At 42.9% G+C, this 14,863-nt stretch overlaps 1 protein-coding gene across 9 annotated transcripts in view; it reads left to right on the forward strand.

The window, feature by feature from the left end:
• Positions 1–14,863, forward strand: part of LOC142889457 (calcium-activated potassium channel subunit alpha-1a-like) — a 75,832-nt gene that overhangs the window by 50,076 nt on the left and 10,893 nt on the right. For 4 of the 9 annotated variants that reach the window (XM_076028207.1, XM_076028208.1, XM_076028209.1 and 1 more), the window contains 6 exons: positions 70–138; positions 245–331; positions 482–558; positions 2,295–2,468; positions 5,597–5,629; positions 8,598–8,691. In XM_076028207.1, coding sequence (XP_075884322.1) covers positions 70–138; positions 245–331; positions 482–558; positions 2,295–2,468; positions 5,597–5,629; positions 8,598–8,691 — 534 coding nt within the window. The remainder of the gene's footprint in view (positions 1–69; positions 139–244; positions 332–481; positions 559–2,294; positions 2,469–5,596; positions 5,630–8,597; positions 8,692–14,863) is intronic. The other 5 variants (XM_076028211.1, XM_076028213.1, XM_076028214.1 and 2 more) reach the window with 2 other exon arrangements.

Genomic DNA, 14,863 nt, shown 5'->3' on the forward strand with positions numbered 1-14,863 from the left:
TGAACTGATGTTTCTCGCTCAGAAATGAGTAATATCCTGCATTCGTGCTGCTGTCACTGTCTTTTGCAGGCTCTGCTACGTGAAGCTGAAGCTGCTGCTCATTGCTATCGAGTACAAATCTGATCAAAGGGAGAGCAGGTTTGTGTAAAACAATTGGCTTTTTAATGTCTATAAATACTCAGAGGTGCATAAAATAAAGAAAGCTGTGACATGTTTTTCTTTCACCTTTTCTGAACCCTCATAGCACCCTGATAAACCCTGGAAACCACGTGAAGATGCAGGAGGGGACGCTGGGCTTCTTCATCGCCAGTGACGCCAAAGAAGTAAAAAGGTAACAAAAAAGAACCTCTTACTTTCTTTGTGTTATTTGAGAAAGAAAATGGCTTGGATCAAACTCCAAAAGACAAAAGCCATAATCTCACATAAAGAAAAGAAAAAGTAATGCCATACTCAGACCTAATTCTTATTTCCTCCTCAACAGGGCGCTGTTTTACTGTAAATCTTGCCACGATGACATCACAGATCCCAAAAGGATAAAGAAATGTGGATGCAAGAAATGTAAGTGGCCACATTATAAAACTTTTTTGGGGGAAATTAACATTACTGAGTTGCTGCTGTGCTTTGTGTCCTTCATTCCTAATATTTAAAGGAGTTGGAGAAATGCAGAGAAATAAAATTATTATTATTATAATTATTATTATCATTTTTATTATAATTATTATTATCTTGTGTTAACCACCACGACTAACCATGATATTTGCTGCATTCCCTTTCTGCTGCACGGGAACGTTCTTTAATTCTCACGCAAAAGTGATTTATTGTGAGTAGTGCAGAAGTTCATTTCCACTCTGAAGCCGAGAGAGAGAGAGAGCGAGAGAGAGAGAGAGAGAGAGATAATGTTGTGTAAATGTTTCTCTGAATGTTGCATGTAACAATGGTTGATGCTGCCTGGAATCTTCACCATCGTCACCTGCACATCACCTTTCAACTTGAGGATGCAGTGAATCAATGTCACTCTTTTCATTGCCAGCCCATAACGATGAGGATCACAGCCTTTCAGCTGCAAAATGACCAAAACCAGTAGTACTGTAGGTTACCACCAGGTGTCCTCACAGTCCTCCTGCAGGAGGAGGACTGCAGATGAGAAATGTGAAACCTTTCAGCTGCATTAATGACACGAGCATATTACTGACACAAGTCCCAGATGGATGCTGTTCACAGCCAGGAATACCACAGGCCGAATACAGGGAATTACATGTTTTACTAAGTGGCCCATAACACTTTGCTCAAGTGGAACTGGATGGTAATGTGCTCTCAGCATGATTCACTTTTTTTTTTTCTTTTCTTTTTTTTTTTTTTACATGAGTTGGATTGCACGATCTTTAAGTTGGAGGAACGCTCAAGACGAGCTTGGGTTGTGTTCTCTATGCACAGTGGACACACAGGACACTCATGCAGGATCATGCTGGGAGACAGAGTAGCAGAGAACTTTATTGTCCACCGTGGTGAAAAAATGTCTTCTTCTCACCAAAAAACACATCTGAAAACAGAAGATCAAGCAAGGTAGTTGAAGGGACAGTTTGCTAGGAGTTTAATTTGATCTATTTACGACTCATCCAGATTCCCCACCCCATTGAAGCTCATGATGACATTTTTTCATCCACATAACAATTGTTGGGAAGATTCCCAATGTAAGTCTGCTGTGCCTGTGGTTGATTTAGCTTATTTACTACCAGGATGATCCATAGATGCATAGTGACACCTGGATAGCCGATATTTAAAAGCAGTGTGTGAATGAAACAGACACATTTTCAACTGTAAAGGCTGTGTGTCTTTAATAGGACAGAATAGAGCAGTGTAGTGTCACCAGCAGGAGCTCCAGAAGGAACCCAAGGGATGTTTTCTCCCCTCTTTACAGCCGCCAGAGTTGGTGACCTGCCCTCATCCTTAGGCTCTGGTCACATTTCTAGCCCAGATTCATTTGACCTCTCAGACCTTTTGGTATTTCCCTCCTTCATCCCTTGGAGTGACCCACACTGAGCAACCAAAAAAAAGAAAACCCTCCTAATGTGACATTTGCATGCTGTCGAGACAGAAAGTTTATTTCATTTTATTTTGTACATCCCAATAAGAGCAGCAGAAGCAGCAGCCGTCCTCTGCCGTGTCTCTGTCCACTCTCCCTCCAGAACCACATTCAGCATTAACCTTCTCCTCCTCTTCCTACTCCTTCTCCTCCTCTTCCTCCTCCTCCTCCTCCTCTTCTCCTCTCGTCTTGAACCAACCCGTGGCCGTAGCCAAGACGCCCGCCTACCAGAGAATGCGACTGGCATGCTGTTTTGATTGCGGCCGCTCCAAGCGGGACTGCCCGTGCATGCCAGATAGTGTGCGTTGTAAAGTGGACTCCCCTCGACGCGACATCCCACTCTCTGCTCTCTCTGTTAATGATTGCTCGGCCACGTTACGTGCCTGTAAGTTGTCGCCCGTGACCTGTGCTCCGCCGTGTGTCTGTGCCAGCCGGGCGCCCCGCTGGCCGCACCTGAACTAGCTGTGCTCTGCTCGTCACTGTCGTGGGTATAGATGTTGCACTGCTTGTGTTGCTTCTTCTGGAGGCGGCCTTATTTTTAAGTGTGGTGAAGCCTGCCAGTAAAAGTGCCTTAATTGATGTTGATTCAGATTCAAAATGCGTGTGTGTTTTCATGTATTTTTTGCACTGCCTAATTCTAAGTTGCAAAATCAGCGCGCTTCCTGCTTCAGTGAAGGTGGAAGCCCATATCTGCCAGTGGATAGAAACACAAGTGATAAATGATATTATTCGTTTAAAAGCCAATATTCTGAGAGAAAATAACAAGAAAAATATTTTTATTTTGAATGGAAAATTGAAATTGTGACAAAAAAAGTCGGCTAGAGTTGTTAAGATGCTACCTAAGTTCAGCACAGCTGTTGAAGTGAATGCTGTTGCCACTTCAGCCACATTCTCTTCCTCTGTTGAGGCCACAGCCACTTCCACTTCCTTTCGACGGTACTTTACCTCAGTATAGTTTGGTGCTAATCAGCAGAAAGAAGTATTTTATGTATAGAAAATTCAAAATAAGCTCAACGTACTCACAGTCCATTTATGGTAAACCAAAACGTGAATGGCTACTACTTGAGATGATGTACGACGTAAGCTCACGATTTCAACCTTTTCTCTCATAATTTCAAATTGCTTCTAATTGTGAATGCTTTCACTGGCAAAAATTGGCTTTCATGCGGATATTTCATATCGACCTCAAAAAATGTTTTGAACAGAAAATAAAAGATCCAGAAAATTAAAACTCAAAGCTTTGCAAACCTGTTAGACCGAGGAAGAACTTGTCTTATATATATTATAAGTTTAAAATTTATTCATTTTTCAAAACCAGGAGGATGATAATAATAAGCTAAATATGATTCACTTAATCCAAATATTTCACCACTGTGCCCTCTAGAAATGGGTGAACAGGAAGCCTCATATTTAAATGAATGAATGTAGCTGACAATGAATTAAAACTGGGCGGTTTTACGAGCACCCGGGGGGATTTTCAGCCAGCAGTGCACACTGAGGTTAATGTACTGGTTTTATTCAATTACATCAAACGTTCAGCAACCGCCACCACCGGGGGTTAAAATCTCCAAAACGCTTCCACCGCTTCACATCTCAGCTGTGCTATCAGATTAAATGTTTTTATTTTATTTTATATATTTTTTTATTTTTTTAAGTAAAATTAACGCAGTGCTATCAAATAGCTCGTCATAAATTGCAAGTAAAGGACGCTTAAAATAATCCTGAGTTCCGTGGGTACAATGATACGGCATCATGATTCCGCTTCCAGGCCACAGGGCGTCAAAACGGCGGTGATGTGTTGCAGAAGCGGCATGAAGAATGTGTCGGGAGTTTGATACAATTTGCTGGAAAACATAGTCGGCTGTCACACGCATTTGTGCGAGCACACCCTGATCAAAAGAGGACCCCCCCCCCCTGCGTGTAGCGCTACATCCCTGGTGGGCGTTCCCCAACCTCCTGACACGTCCTCCGGGGGGGAGGGGGTGGCGGCTGTGAGCATCACCGCCCGGCTCGGCTCAGCGGAGCCCAGGAGTTGCTGTCGTGACGGGGCAGGAGACGTACCGAGCGAGGCCTTTACGCAGCCTGACGTGGAAATTATGTTTGCATTTTCATTTTCGGACTGCTACCGGCTGTCATGAAACTAGGCCTGACAGTTCCTAACCACCAGGCAGTGGAGTCCCACCCCCCACCCGGCCTCCTCCCCTCCTCCTCCTCCTCCTCCTCCCCCTCCCCCTCCTCCTCTCTCGTTGTGGGACAGATGCTCGCCTGTTAGTCCCGTGACTCTGCTCGCACCCTCCGATTGCAGGCGACACATGCCAGGACCAGCAACTATCCCTGTTTGAACGTCGCTGTCACCCTCCCGCCTTGAGCTCTATGCGCGACCTTTATTAGGGGCAAAGCGGTTGGAATGGGGAACTACTAATGACCATTGTTCGAGACTAACAGATGCAATAGACAAACAAACAAATAAATATATCGACTGAATTCCTCAAAGCTCCACGCACTCCTACAGATTGTGGTCAAGCAGGAGGGTAAATGGATGTTGAATGTCAACATTTAAAGATATTTTATGTATTATATATTTTAAGCCTTCATACCAAAATAGGTATTGCATAAGGGAAGGGATTTTAAATCAAAACAAATATCTGATCCTAAAACAGACTAAAGATAACAGTACAATAAGTTAAGATAGGTCAATGCATAAATATAAAAGCCTACAGTACTAAAGACAGACATTCCTAAATGAATAATCTTCCTCCTAATGCTACAAAGGAGCCGTTTGTCACTCCATAAATGGACGTTTTAAATTATTATTATTACCCAACCTTATGATACCAGTAATTGTATTCTAAATTGCATTATTCTTTTCCACTATTTTCCGGTCATTCATATACTGCGTATGTCTACCTCATAGCTGTAGCAGAAGCTTTGACACAAACCTCCCAACGTTAACTCCAAATTACAGTTGACGTTGAGGGCGGCATGTTTTCCACCAAACATCAGATGTTGTAGTTGTTGAATCAGGCAGTGTTGCAAGTTTCTTGAACATTAGCATGCAAGCTAATTCTAATACCTGCTAGCCTTTAAACATTTGCTTCGCTCGGGCAGTAGATTTGAACCAGTTGCGAGTGATGCGTCAGATGTCAGTTTTTTGGGGTGTATTGTTTTTAGTGTACAACTTTCTTCATCAATCGACGGGCAGTTTTTGTATACTAAATCAAATATGTGATTTGGGACACAATTATGTTGAATGTTTGGTTCTAACCCAGTGTAGCCTTTAGCGCTAACACAAGGCTGACTATTAATATGAAGGGGATAAAAAGAAAAGCGCCGGCGCCCTACGAGTAGCTTGAACGACTCGTCTTTCATTTCTCATCACTTTGCCGTGTTTTTCCACTCCTCGCAGGGAAACCGTCAGACTTTTCTTTCCGCTTGTCATTTATAGTTTGCTTTCATCGCAAATATCCTTCCTTGTAACGTCTCATCTCGTCTTTCTCTCTCTGTCTCCCTAAGCTAAAAATAGCTACAACGGATACATCAAATCAAGTAAGTTTGGATTGTCGTTGAGGCTGTGCTCATCTTTGTCCTCTAACCATTCTGTCTGCGCACTGTCTGCCACTAAAATGCCTCCAGCGTTGTTGTGTTTGTTTGTTGCACATTGCTGTCCTGTCCCTCAGACTACACAGGCAAAAGCAGTGAGAAAACTGCTCCTCGGTGGGTTACGTGTAGCTGTACTTTTACAGCTCAGCAGCAGATGGCGCCACCGCACCACTCATCCTAGACAGGACTCACCCGTCAGTGTGAAGGCGCGCGAGCAGTGTTGTGTTATATATATATATATATACATATATATATATATATATATATATATATATATATATATATATATATATATATATATATATGTATGTATATATATATATATATATATATATATATATATATATATATATATATATATATATATATATATATATATATATATATATATATATATATATATATATATATATGTATATATATATATATATATATATATATATTTTATGTGCTCTCCTCTTTAAGTGGACTGCTTGACAGGACACAAATCTGCCACATCACGTTGTCCCGGAGAAGTGATGCGTGTGTTTGACGTGGGGCAGATGAATAGTGGAGGTTAGCAGCGGAGAGGATAATCTGCTAGACAGCTGACTGCAGAAATAATCATCTCTCCTCTCCAGCCGTAGCTCCTGGCCCTTTATTTTTTTTTAATTTTTTTTTTAATTTTATTATTATTTATTTTATTTTTGTTTGAGTGGCGGGGGGTGCAGACTTTTTCCTCTGCCTCCTTTTGTCTCTTTTCTACTCGCTGTATCTTCTACACTGGCTCCCTTCTAGCGGAGCTGTTAATCTTTCACATTTCAGACAGTCGAGTAGAATGCGGACTCACTGACTCGCAGCAACGAGGCACCTCGCGGGGCGCTAATTCGCGCCGCCGTCTCCTCTTCTTCTTCGTTCACATGGCGTAACAATGGCAGGAACACCTGAAAGCGTACTTATTAATTCATGTTTTTTTTCCAGAGTGTCAGGGTGGATTCCAAATCTAGTGTTCCAGCGGCGGCGAAGGCAAGCGCTTAAGTGGTATTTAATAAAAATGAGGATTTTTAATTATTCAGCTATTAGCATTCTTGTGCCAGAAAGGATTACCCCCGAAAAGCAGTGATTGTGCTTTAATTACGATAAGAGTCACGAGATGTTTTATTAACACCGCAGGTCTTATTGAAGTCAGTTTGAATCAAATAATGCGAAGTGGTTAATGTAAAAAAAAAAAAAAGTCAGAGTGGGGGTGAAAAACCCTAAAGGGTCAGTTCGCCCGAATCACAAAGCCAAGTGCTTAATAACAGCCTCTTCATGGGCAGATGGTTTTTTTTTTTGTTTTTTTTTAATCATGCATTTTTGAAAAATATAGCAATAATAATATAGTGAATGTGTTTTTGTGGCGGCTTTCTGCCCATACATTGCGAAATAAAGTCTCTTAAATATTCTTAATGTAATTTTGTTTTTAATGCTATGAGCCCCAGTAAACTTAAATGCACCTCCGTCATAGCAGGTTGGAGACCTTACTTTTTGTCCCAAAGCTGCTTCTTTTTTTTTTTACTCCCTTTATATGGGTTTCTATATGGTCCCTTTTATGGTAAAGGTCACTTATATACCTCTATTCCTTTATATTTAGCAGTAAACTGCAGTCCCCTAAACTGCCCAGCAACCTATCAAAACAAGTCGGCCGATCTGAACCACAACTCAGCCTGCCCGGCCAGTAGGGGGCCCTGTAGTGGAGGTCCACCACCCGTGTCTGTACCCTTAGTGAACAACCGCAAAGGGAGCCTGCTGCCCCCCGCCGTGCCCTCTGCTCTAAGGCTGAGCACGATGGGCACCGGAGCCCCGGTGATCCCGCCGAGGCGGCGGCCAGCAGCGGCGGTGGCAGCGGCGGCAGGAGAAGCCAGCCGGATCCAACGGGCACGCAGTCTTCCAGTCAAATACAGATACCACTCCGGTCACCCCAGTAACGCCACACTCAGTCACAAGCACCGTAAGCCCCCTCCTCCCCCCACGGTGTTTGGTTTGGTGGCCGTGGGGCGCAACAACGACGCCATCAGAAGCATGTGCCTGCCAGGCCACACTTGCATGTGTAGCATTCCTTACTAACGACCCGGCGAGCGCAGCTGTCAGCTGTGAAACATTAAATATTGAACAGGCAGCGGGAGATGTGAAGGGCCAGCGTGTTGCAGCATCCCTCCGCTCTGGAAGCCCTCCCAACATACTTCAACATGTTTTATTGTAGTGTCACTCTCGGACATGCTAACAGAGCCCCAAAGCCATACAGGCTAGCTCAGTTAGCACAATTGAAAACTCAGAAATATTTTTTTCTCAGGCTTGTGTATACCCCCTCCGAGTGAGAAACATCTGTACAGTTTGGTGTTAGTTTGCTGGTATAAATCACCAGTCACAAACGCTAATTATATTAGCCACCGACACCGAAGCCAGGAAAATCTTGCAATCCAGATCGGACTTAGTTCTGGCTCAAACACATAGGCTTTCATTCACCATGTTGCAACAGTTTCATTTTAAGGAGACCACGTTAGCTTTGCCATAGTCAAGCTAGCTGAGCCAAGATGTGAGGAAATGTGTCCTAACAAGGTTTTGAAAATTGTGACATCTGAATTCCTTTTTAATGTGTCTGTGATTTTAAATAATCCAATATCTTTTCACAGCTGGTGTGCAAACCTCTAAGCAATAACACAAAAGTAATTGGTGTGATTGGTGTGATGATGTTTGTGCCCTTACACACAACTGCGTTAACGACTGTTTCTCCATTTTTCCATTCCTCTGTGTTTTTTCACAAAGACCACATCACCTGCCTCTCATTCACTGCACCCCACTGCTGTGTTTTCTCTTCCTGTCCCAAATGTGTGCTTTTCTTTTGAATGCCGTAAGACAATTCTCTGCCTCACACTGCTGCTTTTTGCTGTTGCAGTTGAAGAGGACCAACAGTCAGCGCTGTCACCCAAAAAAAAGCAGCGTAATGGCGGCATGAGGAATTCTCCCAACTCCTCACCAAAGATTATGAGGTAGGATTGGGTGAAATTAGCGACAACAGATCACTGTTTTATCAAGATAGAATAGTGATGGAAATCATTTGCCTTGCATTGCATTGCATTTTGAGGGAATAGTGTCTCAGCAGCAACTACTGCTTCCTGCAGTTGGTTGTAGGCTACGGCAGCAGCCGAGTGGTATTACCTCGACTACCGACTGGAGTGCTTTTCCCTGTTTACTTTTCTAGCAGGTGAACCCAAGTGAACTGGTCATGTGACCCCGTACGTCATGTCCGCTGACGTGTAAATGCGGAAAAAGTGTTTGCATGACACTTTTGCGATATACCTCTATATCAATCCATCTGAAAAACCACCCCATGAGAGTGTAAAAAGCTTTTAGCCATATTTTAGAGTTTTTTTTTAAGTTTATGTGTATTCCATGACCATTTTTTTTAGTTTTTGCGCAATTCTAGGGGTAATGGAAATGCAGTTATGGTTGGCTTGCGTTAGCTTAGAACCGGTGTACCGGTTATAGTCGAAGAACTGGATGAAGTTTGTTGAAATAGTCTCCGCTAATAATTAGCACACTGGCCAAATTGTAAAATGAGGTCGTATGTCCAAAATTCTGAACCGCCCCTTTTAACCGTGTTCATTTAAAGGGAACTATATTCAAATGTGGGCTAATTCAACGGGAGTAATGCAGTCAGAGCTCTTGGCCACAAGGCTTCTGTGACACTCACAGGCTGTGGAACAGGCCCCTCCCTTAATGACAGCGCCAGGCTCACCGCAGAGACCCGGGTAGCCCAAGGCTATTCTTCTATTGTCAGATCCCTCCGAGCTCTTCTCGGCACGTGAGGCTATAGATGATTGGTGTCGCCGCCACGCAGGGCCAACTTCCCTAACGCTACCTTGCTTTTATCCTGTCCCGTGAAATTAAGCTGACGCCTATTGATTTGGACGGCTGATAACACTGTTGTTCAACACGAGGCCATTACAGGGATAATAATAGTAATAGTCTTTGTCATTAAGTGCTGCGTTATTACCAAGCACAGCAACGAGGGAGGGGGGAGGAGCCCCACTGTGCTGGGAGCCGACAGATGACTTTATAATTCATCTTATGTCCACATTTTATGTCAACAAATTTTTTTATTAGTTTAATTACGTGGCAGCGGTCACGATGAAGGAGATTGACTGTAATATGAATCTCAGTGAATACCCAAAAACAAACAGATCGCTTTTAGTTAGTGTCATTGAGCCTTTTCCTCCCCGTCATCCGAGGCCTCCTGTTTGTTGTTTCGACTCCCGTTTGATGTGGTTCAAAGCCGAATGGTAACCCTCAGGACCGGCGGCTAACAAGACAAGCTCTCTCTCCGCATCGCAGTAGCCATCAGCCAAATACAATTCTTTCTTCCGTCGGCCCCCGCTGCCGAGCCGCTCCATCCACTTGTCATGCAGACGCACTGCGCGGTTCAGGTGGATGTGTTGTTTTATCCGCGGGTTGTCTGCGCTCGCCGCCGTCGCCTCGGGGAGGCTTCACCGCAACAAGCTGAGCGGGGGGGGGGGATTTTCTTTTCTTCTACTTTTAAAGAGAAAAAGGAACATCTGGGTGTTTTCTATATCGAATGTGTTTTCACAGGGACCTGCGGCCTCCAGGCCTTTGTGAATAAGTAATGAGCGGCAGATTGGCTGTGGGTTTTTTGAAGAGCAAGCCTTTGTCAGTTCGCATGATCACGGCTGAGGATTCTTCAAAGGCCTCGCGCACCACAGCTTTGCCACTTCGTGCGCCATCGCAGGCAGCCGTCGGAGGGAGGGGGAGGAGGGCTGGGGAGGGGGGAAAAAAAATGGAATTTACATAATGTGCATGTTTAGCTTCTACTTTACGTCTCTCTCAGCTGTCAGCCCGCCCCTTTCAGGAGACACCTGGCTTTATGCGACACGGTAGTGACGCGTGACGTCCCATCTCGTCCTGTCGTGTCGTCTCTGGGTTTTTTGAAGTGGTGTATTAACGCCGCTGATCACTTCGAATTTGCAGGAGCGCAGCAGGCACGACGGGCGGAGCCCAGCCCCCCCGGCGTCCAATGAGGCGGCCCGTTCATTTCAGCGGAGTTGTTCAGCCAATGCACAAAAAAGTTTTGGGCTTTGGGCTTTGGCTTTTTATGAAGCTCATAGAGCATGTGCACTAGTGTCATTTTCCATCATGCCTCTGTAACTCACGTGATGCACCAGAACTCATCAGCTAATTAGAAAGAGCAGGGACACTGCATGACACCGCTTTTTCTTCTCAAAAACTCCAAATATTACACACTTAACCTTTAAAAATCTACAAGTGCAAGATTCATTATGAACCCACAGTTGTCCTGACAGCCATTTTACAGGCGTTTAGTTATTTTTAATTGGGATTTATGATAGTGTTGTAGTCCTCAAGATTGGTCTAGAAAGGTCTCGTCTTGGACTCGGAGGCATTTTCACTGGGCCTTGTCTCAGTGTCGGACTGGGCGGACTCTGGATTTTTGATCAACACTGGTCGAGACTCAGCCAACATTACAATGACAGATAATAACAGAAAAGAATCCAGCTGCTGCCGTTTTACGCTCTGTTTGTGACACCCAGAGGGACACCCCGCCCATTATTCCTAGTTAATTTATTTATTTTTTTAATTTCATGAAGCAAAGTAGTTTTTTTGAAAATGGTTCAAAATAGTTGGAAAAGCAGCAAAATGTCAAAGAAAATGATTAAAAGCTACCTTGCTGAAAGGAGATGTTGCTGTTCGATTTAGAAGCAAACTTGAATTTAAAAAAGATGCTGGTCATTTTTTTCTGTTATTTTTCTTTGATGTATGAAGTCTTGGTCTCGTCTTGATGTCAATGCTGTCTAGTCTTGATAATGTCTTGGTCTCGGTTGGTGCTGTCTTGACTACAACACTAGATTTATGGGGAAAATGCTTTTTGGGCTGCACTACTTCGAGTGGCCACCAAAAAGAAATGTGTGTATTTTGCCAGTCAGGTATCAAACAGGACGAGACAAGCTGCTTGTGTTTTTTTTTTATTACCCGGATGTTTTTGGCTTCGTCAGCGTCGGCCTCGTGGAAATCAACACCGTTTTCTCGGGATCCTCCATAGATCAGAAGACGGCGTTTAATTGCGAGTTGTCACAACGCGTTTGGGTCACGTCGGGGGCCGCGCCGTGACATCCACGTCATGTCTGCCGCAGCCCCGCGGAGGCAATTTTGGCAGTGCAGGACGGTGACGGGCCGTCAAGGCTTGACAGTGAGCGATAGCCATCCTGGCAGAGCGCCGCCTCACCAGTCATCTCCACAAGGGCACAGTGGAGTGACAGCGGCTTGAGTGGCAAAGCTTTTCGACTTCTGATGAAATATTTAGCCGAGGTGTAAAAGCACTAAATGCCTTCGCCCTTTTTATTGGATGTGAAATGGGAGACTGTGGAAAAAGCCAGTGAAAGATGGAGCTCCAGCTTTTTCATGTCAGAAATGGTCACTTTAATTCTGATGGAAATGGCTTATGAAAAAAGTCGTAAGGAGAGTAAGTAATAGATGTAGTCTCAGTAAACCGCCATTTCTTCTGATTAATTATTTATTTTTATTTTTATTATAGCCTTGTTTTTTTAAACTCTAAAGAAGGGATTAATCACTTTTCAAATAGAAATACAGGTGTACAGTGGTGGAAAAAAGCTTTTAGGGCACCTCATGCATTAGTGATGTGCTGTATTGTACTAAGAATCAGTCTAAAGCCTCCAAGTGCACTTCACTTTAGACCCAGATTACAAAAGCAATGAGAATTTAGTGTTCTTATTTTGTCTTATTAACAATAAACGACAAAACAATTTCCATTTGTGTGTATGTGCCTCTGATGCAGCCAAACCTTCTGAAACACACACACACACACACACGCACACACACGCACACTCAAATTCTCTGGCAAATATTTAAAGACAATCATTTGGTTTGAGTTAAAATTAAAGGGGTCCAAAAACTTTTTTCCCACGACTTTCTTTATTCAGATAAGTATTTAAACAAAAGCAACGGCGTCGACGTCTCTCTTTTACTTTTACATTTGCTTTCACCAGCTCCACGGCTGTTCACACGCCACGTCCCCTCCGATGAACTGAGCTCCTCAGACGCGGAGGAGACGTTTTCCTTCCCGCAGCTACTTCCTTCCTTGAAAGGACATCCAGGTCTTGCCTGGGGGTAGATGAGCCCGAGGCGGGCTGTTCTGGCTTCAGCCTCCCGCAGCCTGAGGGATGATAGTTTCAGCTGACACCTTCATGCATACTTAACACGTTACTTAAAGCAGCATTCTTTTAAAGCGCTCGCGGGGATTAAAGAGATGCTCCTCGTGCAGCCACATGATTTGAAGTATTTAGAGAGGAGAGAAAGAAGTTTTCCAAACGCCTTCTCTTCTCTTCTCTCCTTTTTTTTTTTTTCATTTTTCAAAGCCAACGTCTCTGTCTCGTGCAAGTGGCGATGATTTGAGCGTCACACTGTTGGCTGTTTAGGCCAACCCAGACCCTTTTCTTCTATGCTCTGCCGGTCCTCAAAGGGACAGTTCAGAATTCCACCCAAACAAAACACATGACCCCATACTGCTGCTTGTGCGTGTGCGTGTCAAGACCATGTTAACGCCCCTGTTTTTAGCCACATGGAGCTCAGTGGCCCTGCAGACATCAGTCGCACTCACGTTAGCTCCTGCAACATTTTAAGTGGACTACGCCTTAGTCCATGGTTCTCCTCCCTGCTTATCAATGAAAATAGTAATAAACAGTGGCGTCTAAGATAATATTAGTTGTTTTTGTTGCCAGTGGTAAATTGATTTAAGAATAAAATAATTATACAAAATATTATACAAATTATATAAATATAGATACAGATTAATGAAGCCCCCATCCCTCAATACATGTACATATATACATATATATATATATACATACATTTATTTATATATATATATATATATATATATATATATATATATATATATATATATATATATATGTATATATATATGTATATATATATATATACATACATTTATTTATATATATACATATATATATATATATATATACATATATACATATATATATATATATATATATATATATATATACATACATTTATTTATATATATATATATACATATATACATATATATATATATACATACATTTATTTATATGTATATATATATATATATATATATATATATATATATATATATATGTATATATATACATATATATATATATATATATAAATGTATGTATATATAAAATGAATTATGAATGCAAATGGCCTTAGACCTTTTGCTCGTATCTTTATTCTTTAATCTCTATTTCAAGGACAGCCCCCCCGAGTTGTAAAATGCATCTCATTTTAGCATCCTAACAATTAAAGAGAGAAGAAAATACAAACAAACTGGATTGTATTTGTAAAACATTTCTGTATTTCATTGCGCAAGCTGCATCTATATTGGATTCTTAATTCATCTTGGCATCTTCTATCCAGTTGAGAAGAACATGCGCGTTTTAACCCCAGCCGCCGCCGCCGCCGCCACTGACACTTCCTGCGGTCAGTGTTCAGTTGTAGTGGCCAAGTTCACTCACCCACGCGAGGAAATTAGGTTTTGTGGTTCCGATGCTCTGTTTAAACATTAATGCGCTTCATTTCGAAAAGCAAATAAGATTGGGCAAATTGCTGAAATATTTACAGTCTGCTCTGTTAAAGCTTTTACCGCTCAGCGCGCTACGTCAAAAGCTGTACGCAGTCGGGGTGGGGGGGGGTTTGGGGTGGGGGATGGGGGGGGCGTAATTGCATCTCTGTGCTGCTGCCAGTCAGCGCAGTGTGTTGCTGCCATCTTCTTCCGCCTGGCTGCCACCGCTGATGTCACTCCGCCTGATGACATGGCGCGTTTGCTTGGCGTCTCTGCAGATGGACTGTGACAGGGAGGAGTGAGGACGGGGGGGAGGAAGAGAGCTTCTCTTTATTGTTTTCTGTCTTTCTGGAAAGGTCTGGAGCGAGGTCCCCAAAATTCTGTTGGTCCGGTAGCCATTGTTCTGACTTTTTATATTCATGTACAAAGATTGTACACTAAGCTTGTACCCACAAAAAAAGCAAATGGTTTATTCGCATTTGTTTATTTATTACCTAATAATTTTTACCAATAATCTGCATCTCAGTTCGGTGCTTGGCACC

Source organism: Nelusetta ayraudi, unplaced genomic scaffold (assembly GCF_046127955.1).
Source record: "Nelusetta ayraudi isolate G7.1 ecotype Tasmania unplaced genomic scaffold, CSIRO-AGI_Nayr_v1 ptg000022l, whole genome shotgun sequence".
In the NCBI taxonomy this organism is placed as follows: Eukaryota; Metazoa; Chordata; class Actinopteri; order Tetraodontiformes; family Monacanthidae; genus Nelusetta; species Nelusetta ayraudi.